Below are 17,527 nucleotides of genomic sequence, written 5' to 3'. Positions count from 1 at the left end.
ATACAAATGAAATGCTTGCCAACATCCGCTCTACTATCCCACAACATCCAGTTCCCCTATTAGTGCTGGCAAACCTTCCATCTGGATATATGAGAGACCCAGATTCTTAAGGACAATGTTCCGTTACTGTTGTGCCTTAGCAAATTGCCAGATCTACTTTGCAAATTGCCAAATCTGCTGTAAATCTATTCACCTTAAAGAGTTTTCAAATTAGTTATTTTAATTCCTCTTCTTGCCACTTTAAGTAGCAAGAAATGAACAGGATTTGGATCATTCTTTCTCTCCGGCTATCTAGTAATAGTGAAAATTTACACTTAACGTTTATTAATTTCGTACTTAAAACAGTTAATATTCTTTACTGTCTCGGGTCCAGAAGCTCTCAGTGTGCGTACAAGCAACAAGTGATAAATCAATAAGATAAAACTTAACAAGTTAAATCTCCAGTTAAGTTTACGATATTTCTTTTAGTTACTATGCCTTCTTTTCCTTCTGTAATCTGAACAATATTGTTTAGTTTTCAAGAGCATTTCAGGCAACATGTAATCCTGTGTTGGCTACAGGGACAGACGTTTTGAGATCTCTCTGCCTAGGACAGTGTTCAAAGAGAAAAAAATGAGCTTTCATAAACTTCCTATCTGTTCAGCAGAAAAATACTCAACAGATCCTTTCCCTAAAAAAAAACATTTTTCAAGGACACAATTTGGCCAGGATTCCTCTGTGTTCCTAACATGAAGTGAGAGTTATTAATGAATCAATGAGAAAAGAAGTAGAGAGTTAGCACAACAGATAAAAATACATCTTCTCTGTTCATGTTTGAAATATCTGCTCTGTTGACCCATATACTCTAGTGCAGGGGTAGGCAACCTCGGCTCTTTTGTGACTCGTGGACTTCAACTCCCAGAATTCCTGAGCCAGCCACGCTGAGGGGAAAGAGAGAGGTTTCCAAGCTGAGCCATGCTGGCTCAGGAATTCTGGGAGTTGAAGTCCACGAGTCATTAAAGAGCCAAGGTTGCCTACCCCTGACCTAGGCCTAGGCCGCTTTATGACTTGTGGACTTCAACTCCCAGAATTCCTGAGCCAGCCACGCTGAGGAAAAAGGGAGAGGTTTCCAAGCTGAGCCATGCTGGCCCAGGAATTCTGGGAGTTGAAGTCCACGAGTCATAAAAGAGCCAAGGTTGCCTACCCCTGCTCTAGTGCTATACTTGATTTTGGTCCCCAGGTCCTATAATAAAACTAATGGACAGGTATTATGGGAGTTATGGTCTAAACATTCTATAAATACCACCTTAACTCTTTCCAGGAATGTCTATTTCAGTCCTTCCTACCCTCCTATTCCTCAATAAAACCAGATCCTTTAGAAGTATTCTCCTGTCTACACGTTTCTAGGGGTGAATGAAATACAGAAGGGAACTAAATTTTCTGTAGATGTGTCTTCATTTTCAATTTTTATTGGTATTTAGACAAATTTTAAAATACAGGTAGGCCCTGACGTACAACAGCTCATTTAGTGACCGCTCAAAGTTACAACGGCACTGAAAAAAGTGACTTATGACCATTTTCACACTTAACGACCATTGTAGAATCCCCAGACACTTTCCAGCTGGTTCATATTTATGAGGGTTATGGTATCCCGGGGTCATGCGGTCCCCTTTTGCAACCTTCTGACGAGCAAAGTCAATGGAGAAGCCAGATTGACTGAACAACCCTGTTACTAACTTAACTTCTGCAGTGATTCGCTTAAACAAGTGTGACAACAAAGATTGTAAAATGGGGCAAAATCACTTAACAGATGTCTCACTTAGCAGCAGAAACTTCAGGCTCAATTGTAGCCCCACCCCCATATTGAGGACCACCCATCTTTTATTTTCCTTATTTGTCATATTTTCACTCTGCCTTTCTTTGAGAAAGCCACGTGTTTATGGGTCTGCCTAATTCCTCTCCCCGTTTTAAAGATAGAAAGAATAATTTTCTGAGATTAGTTGGGGTGATTGGGAATGAGGGGTCCAAAAGCATCCGGTGAGTCAGCTGGGGAATAAACACTGCAAAGTTATACAACTACGCTACCTACCCTTTATCATCGAGACTCTAGAAAGAGCTCAGAGAAGAGCAACAAAGATGATCAGGGGACTGGAGGCTAAAACATACAAGGAACGGTTGCTGGAATTGGGTATGCCTAGTTTAATGAAGATAAGGACGAGGAGTGATATGATAGCCGTCTTCCAGTATCTCAGGGGCTGCCCCAAAGAAGAGGGAGTCAAGCTATTCTCCAAAGCACCTGAAAGCAGGAGAAGAAGCAATGGATGGAAACTAACCAAGGAGAGAAGCAACCTGGAACTAAGGAGACTTGCCTCCAGAAGTTGTGAATGCTCCAACATTGGAAGTTTTTTTAGAAGAGACCCTTCCAACATTATTATTATTATTATTAAACTTTTACTCATAAAACATGAAACTCAGTCAACTGAACACTCAAATTGACTGACACTGATGGTTGACACGGGCTGCTGCCAGCATCCTAGGTATCAACCAGGTATCTCCTTAAAATGTAAGATGTTCCGAGTAGCACAGTTTTTTGTAGCTTGGCTGGAGTTATTGCAGGAAGCTGCAATTTCTTGATGTATTTTGCAAAGTTTTATTATTATTATTAGTAATAATAATAATAATAATAATAATAATAATAATAATAATAATAATAATAATAATAATTGCACAGTCAGCCAGATGTTCAGACTGGATTTGGCATTTTTGTCTACCTATCGAGTTCTTACCAAGGACCTGGGATAGGCAGATGTGGATGTTTGGTATTATAGATCTTGTCGCAGGATGGAAGCTGTTCCTAGTAAGGCCGCCTTTTGCAACTGACTAATGACGAATTTGTCAATGCTGATGGTGTTCAAGTGGTGCTCCAGTTCTTTTGGGATTGCACGCAAGGTGCCTATTACTATTGGTGGTATTATTATTATTATCATCATCATCTATGGCACAAAACAAGCTGGGAGATTGAAGTAAAATTAAGAAGCGACATAGATGTGAAGAATGCAGGACTTTGATTCAACTAACAAAGTTTAGTACCCCTTTGTCTCCCCCCGCCCCATTTTTAAAGTAATACAAATAGCTATTACCATGTCATAATATGTCACGGGAAAATATTGGCTTAATTAGGAATTTGAAAACCTGTGCTTTTAAATAAATTATTCTGCTGTGTAAAATGATTCATGTGCTTTCTTAACCCACTCGCTACTTTTTAATATCATGCTCTTTTCTGAATGCTGGCTTGCTGTAATGTATCACTGAAAAGGTATACAACCTACAAAATAATTAATGGTTTAATTAATAATTAATGGTCTGTGTCTTGATAAAAAAATTGATTGTTAAACAGGGGTTTAACTACCAGTAAAGGCAGTTTGCTTGATTTAAAATACTGTTTTTTTATTGTTGATAATTCTACTTAAAATATGGCTGCACAATTATGAGTGCAGGGTGGACTGCACAATTTTATCAGAAGTACAGCAATATTTTTATGCTTTCTCTAAATTGCTGAAAATGTCTAAATCCCCTAACAGTATACCCACCTATCAAACTAGAGCTTATTTCCAACTAGATATCTCATACTGCAAGTCTTTTAAAACACAAAATGTTACGTGCTTGTAATGGGAGGGGGAAAAAATGAAACTTTGATTTGGTTTTCTGCTGAGTAGATAGATTTATTGTTCTAGAAATGGTTAGTATATACTCTTGTGTAAAAGTAACAAGTTGAGATTGTAGTAATGTGGTGATCTTCTACTGTGCTAAAAGGAATTGGAAGTCAAAGCCATTTTTTTTCTCTTCCCTCTCTACCCCACATTTTCTCTGTCCCCCCCCCCCACCCTCAGTTCTCCATTACTTTTTATTTCCCTTTGTATTTTATACTTTGATAAGCCAATAAAAAACCAGGGGAAAAACACAATATAAAAACCTGGAAGTTAAAAAATTAAAAACCTGCAAAGGAACTAAATTAAACAAGAATCTAATCAAGGAGAGAAGCATTAAGGATAAATGTCCTAACAGTGAGCATTAAGGATAAATGTCCTAACAGTGAGAACAATTAAACAGTGAAATGCCTTGCCTTCAGAAGTTGTGGTTGCTCCATCACTGGAGGCTTTTAAGAAGAGACTGGACAACCATTTGTCTGAAATGGTATAGTGGTGTCTTCTGCTTGAGCAGGGGGTTCGACTAGAAGACCTCCATGGTCCCTTCCAGCTCTATTCTGATTGATCCTTTAGAAACAGAACAATGCCATATTTTGAGGAACACCATCTCCACTGCCTGTTGCTTTCTTAATCTAATGATGAAGAAATAAATGAGTGAGAAGCCTTGTCATTCAATACATCTATTGGCCGTTCCTTAAAAACTAATTAGACAGTGCTTGCATTAATACAGGAAGCAAAGTAAAGGTAAAAAGTTTCCCCCGCACATGCGTGCTAGTCGTTTCCGACTCTAGGGGCCGGTGCTCATCTCCGTTTCAAAGCCGAAGAGCCAGCGCTTGTCCGAGGACGTCTCCGTGGTCATGTGGCCGGTATGACTGGACGCCAAAGGCGCACGGAACGCTGTTACCTTCCCACCGTAGTGGTCCCTATTTTTCTACTTGCATTTTTTAGTGCTTTTGAACTGCTAGGTTGGCAGAAGCTGGGACAAGTAACAGGCGCTCACTCTGCTACGCGGCACTCAGGATTCGACCCGCCAAACTGCCAACCTTCTGATCGACAAGCTCAGCGTCCTAACCCACTGAGACACCGCGTCCCTTATACAGGAAGCAAAGCCAGCCCCAAACGGTAAATGATTTGGGTAAGTAGAGGGATATCGTAAACTTCAGAACTAAATGAGATTATATTAGAGAAAGGGAGGTTTCCCCCCCCCTCTCTATGGCTGTCTTTGAAGACGGTTCATTATTATAGCCTGAAATTATTCACCAAGGGCTTCTCGATCCCTCAACTAATTTGATTCCAATGCAATCATTAGAATTGCTGCAAAAGCAATGCATTTAAAGCAAGAGGCCTGCTCAGATGGCAACAATTCAATATTAATCAGTTAAGCAGCGTTAGACTTTTAATCAGGGAGTAAATGGCACAGGGAAAGAGACTTAGCAGTAATAAAATTGCAGACGCACCCAAAGGAGGCAACAAAAATTCAAGGAAAAAGCAGAAGATAAAAAAAAATAAAGAATGGGAAAATGAAAAGAAAGAAGAGAAGAAGAAAGGCCTAACGATCATAAAGGAGGAAGGAAAAAAGAAGCACAGCCAGTAATACAATTCTGTGTTGATTTGAAAAACAAAACTAGTGTTCTTCTTGGATGTTAAATAGCTTCAATGGATCATTGCAAATCAACTTTTAAACAAGTGAAGCCTGCACCGGTGTGGTCTTGCCTTATCTCTCCATTGATGTTGTCTCTCCATTGATTCACAGTCTGAAACTTTTAAAATTGGATATATAAACACACACGGTTCCTCTCCAAATGGCATAACATTCTAGCCTGAAGAAATGCATCTCTCTTCATAAACAGACAAATTGTTAAGCTTACATGCCTGCCCTGGTTTTGAATTAAAAAAAAGTGAAGAAGGAAACCATGCCAAAAAAAAAGATGTAAGCAAAACTCTATGAAAAAATAAAATCCAATTTGTTGGTCAATTTAGAAAGGCTGTGTCTGATTAGTGATAAAAAATCACAACTTCACGTGGCTTGTGTTTTGCCTATGGCAGCATTCGCTTCAGTTCAGTTGGATTTCTCCTGTTCCACTGCATTGCAACCCTTTCCTTTCCATGCACAGCTTTTTTTTTTTTTTGTTGTCTTGCAAATTTACATTATAAGAAGCATTTTCTTGGTATGTCTGTGGGTGATATGGCTAAACTCTTGAGCTGGGCTTATGAAAACTTAATTTAAATGCTTCTTTAGAATCTCAGAGTAGTTTGCTTCTGATCTCAGCAGATCCAAAGTCTCAGGAAAGTTATGTATAGTTGAAATGAATTAGATTGTTCTCTCGGGATAAAAATAAAAATAAAGTAGCATCTTTAAACAGTGTTCAGAGTATACATGTGGTAACAGATTCAATAGAAATGCACGTAGCCTCAAATGAGCTTAGGAATAAAATATAATTAAAACTGATTATTTAGTCTGCGACAGGGAACAAGAGAAATGCGTTATTATTTTGACTGAGAAAGGGTACTCTTTGAAAATTAAAACTTGAGAAAAAGGAAAAAAACTCGGCAGTCTTACTTTAATGGTAAGCATACCTGGTGTGCGGAAAGATTGCCTTTTATAAAAGCCTAGGAAAGGGATGAGATTGCCCAATTAATCATGCAGCCTTTTGACGATTGTCCTTATCATTTTCTCAGAAGTTAAAGCAGTCTTGTCTCTGACTTAGTTCATTTAATGAGTCGCACTCTAGTCAATATTGCTTTGTGCAAAATGTCGCAAGCCGTTGCCGTGTTAGAAGGGTCCAAGGAAGTCAGCTAATGTACAAAAATAGTTTTAAATTATTATGTTTACATCACCAAATATCGCTGACCAAATACGACAGTACTGAAGACTTATAAATTCCTACTAACTACTAGAGTTACGAAATAGGCCATTTTCACGGATCGCTTTATTTAAGAGGTTGACGCTATGAAGGATAACGTACACATCGTAGTGTTTAATTTATACGCTTCAAGTTCATTGAGGACTTGACTGCTGTGAAACGGATCACTGTGAATAAAAGAGAGCTTGAGTCAATGCCTCCATGACTTAAAAGCCATGAATCCACAAACGCTCAAAAGCAAATTGCTAAGCACTTCCTAAGTTGCAAGGCGCATCTTAAATTAACGGCGATGCCTGTAACTGCTTTAGAACATTGCTGCTGTATGCTTCCCTTATAATAATTAGACATTTATACAATCGGGGATTGTTGGTAATTGGCTGCTAGCTTAGCTTGGTCATTTCAACAGCACTGTGGGTTGCCACGATGGATGTCTTCATTTAGAGAGTTTGGGGTTTTTCATTTTTTCAGAGTGCAATATTTACCAGCTCTGGTCTTTTCATTAGTTGGGAAAATAAATTTTATGCTTCTACGCAAGGATCCCTGTTTAGGAAATCTCTGCTATTTATCATCTTCTTCTTGTTACTATTTCCTACCTTTGCTGCAAAATGTCCGTTTGTTTTTTTGCGATCCAACACTTATGGATAGATCCTGTTTTCCCAAACTTTTTCCAGTTTCTCCCACACATGATGACTTTCGCTGCTTCTCTCCCTTCTTGGCCCGCGATGTGGCAAAGGGATGAGATTGCCCAATTAATCATGCAGCCTTTCGACGATCCCAGATTTGGGAACATACAGTATCTATTAGTTTAATAATATAAAATGCCAAAATACAAAAAAAGAAAATACTGTGGTAGGAAAATAAGGGAGGGCAGAAGGGAAAGGAAAAGTGTAGAGAAAAGGGGTGGGGGAGAAAGAAAATAGCATCAAATCTCCACTTTTTACTTTTACCTAGTAGTATAAACTAGCCATAGGGACGCGGTGGCTCAGTGGGTTAGGACGCTGAGCTTGTCGATCAGAAGGTCAGCAGTTTGGCGGGTCGAAACCCGAGTGCCGCATAGCAGAGTGAGCGCCGGTTACTCGTCCCAGCTTCTGCCAACCTAGCAGTTCGAAAGCACGTAAAAATGCAAGTAGAAAAATAGGGACCACTACGGTGGGAAGGTAACAGCGTTCCGTGCGCCTTTGGCGTCTAGTCATGCCGGCCACATGACCACGGAGACGTCCTCGGACAAGCGCTATCTCTTCGGCTTTGAAACGGAGATGAGCACCGGCCCCTAGAGTCAGAAACAACTAGCACACATGTGCGGGGGAAGCTTTACCTTTACCTTTAATGAAAACACATAACTTATAACAATTCAGAAACAAACAAATAAAAACCAAGCCAAAGGATCCCTGAGGCTGCAAAGTTAGGAAATGAGTAATGGATGCAATTATGAGTGAAGCAAAATCTTTAACTCGGAAGGAAATAGCCTTATTAGTCCTGCTTCCTGTTTTCCTGTTAATCTGAGTGCGATTATTATTATTATTTTTCAGGAGGCGTTGTGGATAAGGATCTCCGTCACTACCTCAACCTGCGGTTCCAGAAGGGATCAGTTGATCACGAGCTTCAGCAGATCATTCGAGACAACCTCTACCTCCGAACAGTTCCCTGTGAGTCAGCCTTCCAAAACATGCATTATATGTTTTTTTTTATAGCGTGTCAAATCCATGGGTTTTTATGCATGCACTGGGTGAACAGGAGGAGTTGTGCTTTCATTGTGGTAGAATTGTGTGGCCGTCTTGATTTCTTCTTACATTTTGGGCTCAGCTGGTGTTGAAAGTTTTGGGATTAAAAAAAAGAGTCCGATCCAGCCAGTTGCCTAATTCTGCCGAGAACAAAAATGTAGGGTGCTTTGAGGGATTCTTAACAGGTGACATGTCCTGTACTGTACGCAGATATATATATATTTTTTAGTGGTGACTTAGTGGATCTCCAAATTTGTTGGGAACTGAGCTCTGTACATTAAGCGTCTTCCAACCAAAGTATTATTTAAGACTATTTAATATACTCTTAATACTAAAAACATTAGTGTTGCCTTTGATCTGCAAAGGTGTGATATATATACATTATATTCCAATACCTGGTAAAGAGAGTCACCATCCGTGAGTTCGACGGCCATATAAATTTATTTAATAAAGAAAGAAATATAAGGGTACATGTGAAGATATAAATCGTAGAGTTAATAATAGTTGGGATGGAAGCATGTTGGGTAGTTTCATAAATTAGAAAATTGAAATGGAGGATTTATTTTTTTTCTTGAGAAGTGCTTTTGAACCCGCAGTGGAAATCAATTCTTTATTAGGATTGCTAAGTTTACATTACAGGGAAGTTAATGAAAGATTATTGTGGACGTGGTTCGTGTTGCACCGTATAAATATTGGCAAAGCTCAGAAATGGGTTTTTAAAATAATTGTGTAAGAAAGAAATGTGCACAAATATTTGTTTAAAGTGGAGAGTTCATCAACAAACAAATGATCTGAATACACTGCCTGAATGATAAAAATAAAACAAATGAACTACTGTTTCAGAGTTAGGGGCCGGCTAAAACTGAGCAAAGCCACCTTCGTGATTCATATAATTCTATTTCTGCATTATCTCAGACGCGAAACTAAACTAAATACAAATAACATGGGAGGCTTATGTGAACGCCTGCTGGAAGACGGGGGAAATGCGCCGGTTGCTCATCTCATTCTCAGGAACAATCGTGTGCAATTCCAGGGCTCACGTTTTCCTAGTGGGTTTTGGAGAGGCTGGACTGAAAGTTGAATTGTCCCCGCCTTCTGGTCTGTTGTTGGGATGTATCTGTGTGTCAGAATCCATTTATATCATATTCATAAATGTATGTTTAAAACATTATTCCATGGATTCTTCCATCTCCCGAAGAGGAGAGAACGGATGTGTATTGAGCTGGTATTAGGCATTTCAAAGGAAAAGAGAAGCCTTTTGAACTGGGGAAACAAAAGGGGGGGCTAGCATCTGGCTTGTGTCATGGAAGAGAGCAATAAACATGAAAGGTCCTAAGTTCCTTTTTCCCACGAGAGGGATGATATGAGGTAAATGATGGGGGACTGACCAAATGGGGTTAAGGGGGGGTTGAACCGGGAACTCTTTATAAGGTTTTAGTTTGTAGAACAATATTAAGTCCTGTCTTGTATTCCTACAACCAAGCATGTCATAGTAAAGATCCTTTTTGGACTAGATTTGACTCCAAGAGTTTTGTCTTCCTAAGACGTGGTTTGGGGTGGGTCCTGACACTGTGGCTTTTTGCCTACTCACTCCTTTTTGTGTGTTGCTGGCATCCACCACTCTGCACCTCGGAAGGATTCTTTAGCTGAGTTCTCTGTTTTTTTATTATTTTCCTGTGGTGTTTCCATACAAAGCCTTCTGCCTTTGATTTTCCTAGACTGATGGGTATCAGGACTATTATAATAGTCATGGGGGTGAGAAACAGGCAAGCATTCTAGCTGCCTTCCGGATGATGTACGAAGTACCTGGCCTCCATATGCTGTTGACAGCTGTTCCACTCCAAGCATTGTCCCTCTACACATGGATTATACAATTTGTCAGTGGGAGTTGCATATTTCCTCTGTGTCATGACCAGCAGTTTCTAAGCTGCTAACAATAAACTGCACCCCATTTAATGAAGTTATGTTTTTTGCGATTCCTGCGTGTCCCTTGGACTGCAAGGTGATCAAACCGGTCAGTCCTAGAGGAGATCAACCCTGACTGCTGTTTAGAAGGCCAGATCCTGAAGCTGAAACTTAAATACTTTGGCCACCTAATGAGAAGGAAAGACTCCCTGGAGAAGAGCCTAATGATGGGAAAGATTGAGGGCAAGAGAAGAAGGGGACAACAGAGAATGAGGTGGCTGGACGGAGTCACTGAAGCAGTAGGCGTGAGTCTAAATGGACTCCAGAAGATGGTAGAGGACAGGAAGGCCTGGAGGAACATTGTCCATAGGGTTGCGATGAGTCGGACACGACTTCGCAGCTAACAACAACATGTTTTTTTTATTGTCCATGGGACACATTTCCACTACTTGGGTGACCCCAAGGACACAGGTAATCCTCCAAGTGGCCTCAAAGACTCTCTAAAAAGAATGCAAATGACCAGCTGTCTGGAAGGAGTATAAATCCTTCCGTTCCCCACCATCCCATCAGAGCTGAAGAAGCTTCCTGGATGAGAAGCGAAACGTCTTCAAAGAAAAACAAGGCAGTCCAGTTGCCTCCTGGGGGAAAAAAAGCAGCTTTGGGTCATGTTTTTATTCTGGTCTCAGCCACTTTTTTTTGTTTTGTTTTTGCATTTCTGTTGGCGTAGGAAACTTGCTTTCTCTGTCGTAGCATTTGGAATAGTATCCCCCAAGGGATGTGCAGGGCTTCCACTTTAATAAGTCATCTCAAAGTCCTTGAAATCCAGAGTCTGCTTCCAGGTCTTAGAACAGGGTGGTTGTTGAGCTTCTGTCAGTTTTATTTGTTTTTGTTGTTGTTATGCACGATGATCCATTTCTCAGTTGTTATTATCTCTTGCTTTTAAAGCAGAAGATGCTTTATACTTAAATATAATGCCACCAAAATGTCAGTGGTGCTAGAGATAAATTGCTTTTCAGGATCCAAATCTGAGTCGCTCACTGGGACCAAAGTTTTATTCTTCCAAAAGCATTTGGGCTCAGGCGTCTCTCTCTCTCTCTCTCTCTCTCTCTCTCTCTCTCTCCAGAATATGTGCACTGGGCTGTTCTACACATTGTATTTATATGGTCCCTGGCTATGTGTAGTTATTTAATTGTTAATTAGGGTGTTGATGGCTGGCTATTAAGTCACTGATTGTTGTTTCCTTGTGCCTCAGGTCCTAAGTACCTGATAAGCTGGTGGTAAATCAGCCTTCCTGTTCACTCCCAGGTTTCAATCACTTTTCTGGCTGTTTTTGTCCTTGCTCGGCCAACAATCATAATAGCTGTGAAATTGAATGCATGTTCTTCACTGCAGTGTGAAGCTACCAATGAGTTCATTGCTTTAGATCAAGAGTTTGCTGTGTAAGACCATTAAGTCCTAAAACAAAACTTGGTTGACTGTATTACTAGTTGACAAAAACCCGAGTTATTGTTGATGGCATAAGAAAGATTTGGAGACATGACCTTCCATATATGCTGGTTGAACATTCTACCCCAGTTGATTTGTTGTATTAACAAACCTGCACCATTTAAAGTCTTGTTCCCACTTTTATTGCTTGCAAGGTGAAACTTGTAATTATAAGATTCTCTTCCTCAAAGTGAAAGTGGGGAGGGAAAAAGAGAGATCTCTTTCCAAAATATATTTGAACTTAGCGTAACAAAGGGAAATTTAATTAAACAAGTGATCTGACTATGAAATTGGTACTGGGAAACTCAAACAAAAAATTAATAACATTGGAAGTAATTTGATAAAGCAGATAAGTCACTAACCTTGGTAGAAAGCAAATATTAAAAGGAGACCTGGCAGCATAGTTGTAGTTTATTAATAATATTTGACAAAGTCTACAGATTAAGATAATGTGGGGGTTTTGCCAAGTGTTTTCTGCAATTAACGTCAACTAACATGTATTTAGTTCTTTGCTTATTCTACTTGTACGCTGCCAAGCCAATGAAGATAGCCATTTGAAACAATCCAAATAAACAATGATACAATTAAAACATCCACGGTAAAATTGAGATCTCAGTAATTATAGAAAACATTTAAAAAACTGATAACAAATTATACAGCTGAGATACAGAAAGAGGTATATTAATATGAAAATAGAAATAGAACGGCAGCAGTCAATGGGATTCTATCATTTATGCCAAACAAGATAAATACAAATAATTGGCACATTGAAGGTCAATGGCATATGCCACTGTTTCTGGCATTTCCAGTTAACATTGGAAAAATTCCTTGTGCTAGGAAAAATATCAGCACATACTCACTGGAAAGCAACTGTCAGAGGAGACAACACTATTATAGACAGAGAAATATTTCTTTTGAACTCATCAACAGCTTTAATAAATATTTTTTTGTTCAATATTTTATTATTTTTTTTATAATCATGAATCCTTAATATTTTATCAGCAACATATTGTCTGGGTTTTAGTATTTAGCTCACTAATACATATTAAACTCCTTTTCTCTCTACCTCGTTTTTCTAGCCAATAATAAAATGTATCCCATGTTTTGAAATATTCTGAATCTTCTTTCTCTTTCATTTTCAGTGTCAGTCTATTCATTTCTGCACAATCTTAAACTTTTCTTAATTATCTCTTCCTCCGCTGGTAATTCTTCATTGTTCCAATGCTGAGCAAACACAACTCTCACTGCAGTTAATACATGTAACATTAACTATACACATTCCTTCTCACAATTTCCTACAATTATACCTAACAAAAATAATTCTGGCTTAAAATCTATGTGGTGGGTTTTTTTGTCATTTTCTCTAACCATATATGTATTCTTGACCAACATCTTTTGGCTTTAGGGCACGTCCACCAAAGATGATAATATGTGCCTGGTTTTTGTCTACATTTCCAACAATTGCTAGACATATAGCTTTAATAAATATTTTTTTTTTATGTTTGATCAAATCCATCACTCACGGTGGTCAAATTCCAGACTTGTGGGTTGCATTCATCTTTGTGATTCACCGTTGCTGAATGCAGTTGCAATCTCAGCATTGTGTGGATTAGTGTGCTTGAAGTTGGTTGTGAAACTGTCTCCGGAGATTCTCAGTCATCTAAATCCTGGTTGTCCCAAAGGTGCTTTTTCAAGAGGCAACTGGACTTTCTTTGGTTTTCATTTGAAGACATTTTGCTTCTCATCCAAAGAGCTTCTGGTTTTCGGTTGTCTCTTCAAAGAAAAACAAGGAAGCCCAGTTGCGTCTTGAAAAAGCACCTTTGGTTGTGAATCGTCTTTCCGATGTCTTTCAGTGTGCAGTCTAATCTCTTTTCCATCAGAGAAAATAATAGTCTTAAGTTTTATCCCATCTAATTGTCCTCCGAAGTGGTAACAGGAAGTAGGAATTAATTTGGTGCCTTTTTGCCCCTGCTTGCATTTTGTTAAAAACGCACAACAACTTTATATTTTCTCCTCCCCCAAACGCTGCTCAAAGGTTTGCAGAAGTCTTAATTTTGTTTTGGTATGTAAAATTCTAACCCGTGTCTTTAAATAGGTACCATCCAGAAACCTGCTGATACTTTAAAGCTGAAATAGCCACAGATCACTTTAGTCAGATCTGTTAAATTAAGAAAGGCAAAATGTTGCTGGCTGAAAGGATTCGTAAGAGCGTAAGATTATATTGAGAACTGAATTCTTAGAAATGACTCGAGCGTCTTCTCGATTCCAAAGCTTGTGAGCATCTTAGACCAGGGGTAGTCAACCTTGGCTCTTTTATGACTCGTGGACTTCAACTCCCAGAATTCCTCAGCCAGCCATGCTGAGGGGAAAGGGAGAGGTTTCCAAGCTGAGCCAGCCTGGCTCAGGAATTCTGGGAGTTGAAGTCCACGAGTCATAAAAGAGCCAAGGTTGCCTACCCCTGTCCTCGACCAAGGCACAAGTCCAAGCTAGGGACTTTCTGGAAGTTTGCAATAATGGCGCATATCTGGGGTGTAGGGTGAGGGTGGAGATTCATCCTTCAAGCTTGTGGATTGGTTTTTGAATGTTTCATTACCTGGCTAGGTAACATCTTCAGCAGAATTTAGTGTTGGAATGCATAAAATATTATTTGTCTTCATAACACCGAGCCATTTTGAATAGCCGGGCTGTTTATTGAAATCACAGTATGTTAAAATTTTGAAAAGATCATATTTTCGCCGTCTCCCGTCTCCCGTCTCTCCTATTCTTTCTCTGGGCTGAAATAGGCCAGATGTCAGTGTGTTTTCCATTAACTTGGAAAGCATTTCTTTGTAATCTTATTAATCTAATAATATACCCTATATAAATAAACGGGAATGTTTTTTTTCAAAAGAGGAAATATTAAAGGAAGCATTTAGAGAAAAGCTTTTTTATTTATGTAATCTGTTACAGGAAAAAAGCAGAAAAGCTGCTTGGGAACAAATATCAATTTGAAACTCGCACATGGAATAATATCTCATTAACCCACGAATAATAAAACATAGTCGTTATGTACTGGGCTCTTGAGGAATACCACATGGGTTGCTGGAGCAGCTAACGGCTCTCCAGCAACCCAGACTACAAGTCTCCTGTGCTGCAATTGGCTATCTCCAGGCGGCAGTGGTTGATTCAAACCTATTGGCTACCGCCTAGGGGCTAGACTATATATTGCGGCTAGTTGCAGCCATTTCCCCGGTACAGTTTCTGCACAAAATAAACTATGAGTTACCCTGTACTCAGTTACGCGTCTTCATTCCTGCGCCAAAGAACCCGCTATTTAATAATAGTAATTTTTAAAATACTGAAAGGAAGATAGTAGAGAAGATCCACAAAGCAACCTGGGATTTAATTCAAAGATTTGATCTAAACATTACACTCACTCATTTACGAGATTATTTTTCATGTTCTTCTTCTTATGGAGTTGTGACAGGTATTCCATTTTATTAACCCATGGGACATTCGACTACCTGTCCTTAAACAGTTCTTCTCAAATTGTGAATGACTATAAATTGGTAAAAATAGCAGCTCTGAATGAGCAATTTGGATCAAGGTTAAAAACAGAAAGCTGTTAACCTATTTCTTACAAGCTGATTACTCGGTACAGTACTGATCAATCTTTTATCCAACAGCTGATTATAGCTGTTGGTGAATGTCACACATTTAGACAAGTGAATATTTAGTTGGTGACATCAGAATCGAATAAATAGATAAATGTAATATCATGTCTACTTTGGCTGTCAATTGTTTAACTGAAACTTTGGACCAAAGGTTATTTGGTTTATTTATTTATTTCTTCAGTTTATGTAGTTTCCCATCTCACATGCATAACAAAGTTTAAAACACACAGAAGTTTTTTTTTTTTTAAAAAAATCCATTTTATTAACCCGTGGGACATTCAGCTACATGTCCTTAAACTGTTCTTCTCAAATTGTGAATCACTATAAATTGCCGTGTAACAGAGTGAGCGCCTGTTACTCGTCCCAGCTTCTGCCAACCTAGCAGTTCGAAAGCACGTAAAAAATGCAAGTAGAAAAATAGGGACCACAACGGTGGGAAGGTAACAGCGTTCCGTGAGCCTTTGGCGTCTAGTCATGCCGGCCACATGACCACGGAGACGTCCTCGGACAAGCGCTGGCTCTTCGGCTTTGAAACGGAGATGAGCACCGGGCCCTAGAGTTGGAAATGACTAGCACGCATGTGCCTGGGAACCTTTACCTTTACCTTTTATAAATTGGTTAAAATAGCAGCTCTGAACCAAGATGATAACAGGGGGAAAAAAAAACATTTGGTTCTACTTTGGTTCTCTAATGACAAAATCCTCTCCCTGTTTTTGCTATGCTCAGTACTAGAGATTTATTCAGTGTATTTAGTCTGATTTATTCAGACGTTAGTGTAGTCTGAATTTACTGTTGATTTATTTATTAAATGTTTAGGTCGCTCATCTCCCCTGTAAAGTGACTCTCGACAACTTACAAGTTATAAAACAAGTAAAAAATAGTTTATTTTTTTTAAAAAAAATGAAATGACACAGATTAACGTATTATTAAGAACTGTACAAAAAATGCCAATAAGAGAGCTAAGAGCAGTGGTGGGATTCAGCTGGTTCTCACAAACTTCGGCAGAACCGGTAGCTAATTTTTTGTTGCCCAGGCTCAGAATGGACTTCCGGAAGTGGCATCCACACAGAGAACCGGTTGTTCACCTATTTGAATCCCACCACTGGCTAAGAGATAGCAGGGATGGGGCCTCAGCCCAAACTAACAACTAAGGTACCTCAAGATAATAGAGAAATTTGCTTACTAATAAAAGTTCTGAAAGCTTTATCTTATTATTTTATTTACTGATTATAAAATCAGGTTCCCTGATTGGGGAGGGTCCAGATATCCTAAAAGGAAAATGTACCTCTATCCTATCTCAGTAAAACAACATGAGCAGCAGTCGTTCATTATATAAATAGTTCCATAAAGGTGAAAATTGCCAGAGCCAACATTAAGTTCCATGCGGTGCTCTGGGAAAAAAAAAGTATTCTGATTATATTCCCCCATCAAATTTGGTAAATCTTTAAAGAGTTTGTGTGCAATCATCTAGAGAAAGAGAAACTTAACACTTGTGTAAGGGAAATTATGTGAAACTTTGGTCACAGATGTATCCTTTTCTGCATCGCATGAGAAAAGCACATCTTCCTTCCCCTGTCCTGACCACTTTCTACAGAGGGACGATCGAGAGCATCCTCCATATGTAAGGAGCCTTGGTGGCGCAGTGGGCTAATGCCTCCTTAAGTAACACCAGCTGCCTGCAATTAGTGCAGGTTTGCATCCCACCAGGCTCAAGGTTGACTCAGCCTTCCATCCTTCCGAGGTAGGTAAAATGAGCACCCAGATTGTTGGGGGCAATAAGCTGACTTTGTAATAATGCCGCTTGGGGAGGCCCAAAAGCCCTAATAAGCAGGGATATACATAGAATGAAGGCTATTGCTAAGCACATTGGTTTGTGCTTAAATTGTAAGCCGCCCTGAGTCTTCGGAGAAGGACGGGATATAAATGGGATTAAAATTAAAAATTAAATTAAATCCTGTCATACGGCATTGCAGTCTGGTTTGGAAGCATCCCTGCTTCGGACAGGAAGGCGGTGCAGAGAGTGGTGAGGACAGGAGAAAAGATCATTGGCAGTTCCCTCCCTCCCATCCAGGACACGGCACAGAAGCGTTGCTTGAGTAGGGTCCGCAAGATTGTCTGGGATACTACACACCCTCTTCACGACCTGTTTTCTTTGTTGTCAACCTTGTGAACTCTCAAGCTTCCTCTTTCCGTTATGTATTCGAGATGGACAG

General features: G+C 39.4%; 1 protein-coding gene across 1 annotated transcript in view; it reads left to right on the top strand.

Annotated features, from left to right (window-relative positions):
* MAGI2 (membrane associated guanylate kinase, WW and PDZ domain containing 2) overlaps positions 1 to 17,527 on the top strand; it is a gene marked incomplete at its 5' end in the record, with an annotated part of 504,420 nt that overhangs the window by 107,289 nt on the left and 379,604 nt on the right. The window contains one exon of the mRNA XM_083366234.1: positions 8,080 to 8,196. Within this exon, the coding sequence (XP_083222360.1) occupies positions 8,080 to 8,196 (117 nt within the window). The remainder of the gene's footprint in view (positions 1 to 8,079; positions 8,197 to 17,527) is intronic.

The sequence above is a fragment of the Vipera ursinii genome, assembly GCF_947247035.1.
Source record: "Vipera ursinii genome assembly, chromosome: 6".
Classification (NCBI taxonomy): Eukaryota; Metazoa; Chordata; class Lepidosauria; order Squamata; family Viperidae; genus Vipera; species Vipera ursinii.
The sequence above is the reverse complement of the archived record's forward strand: the minus strand, read 5'-3'. Positions and strand labels throughout refer to the sequence as shown.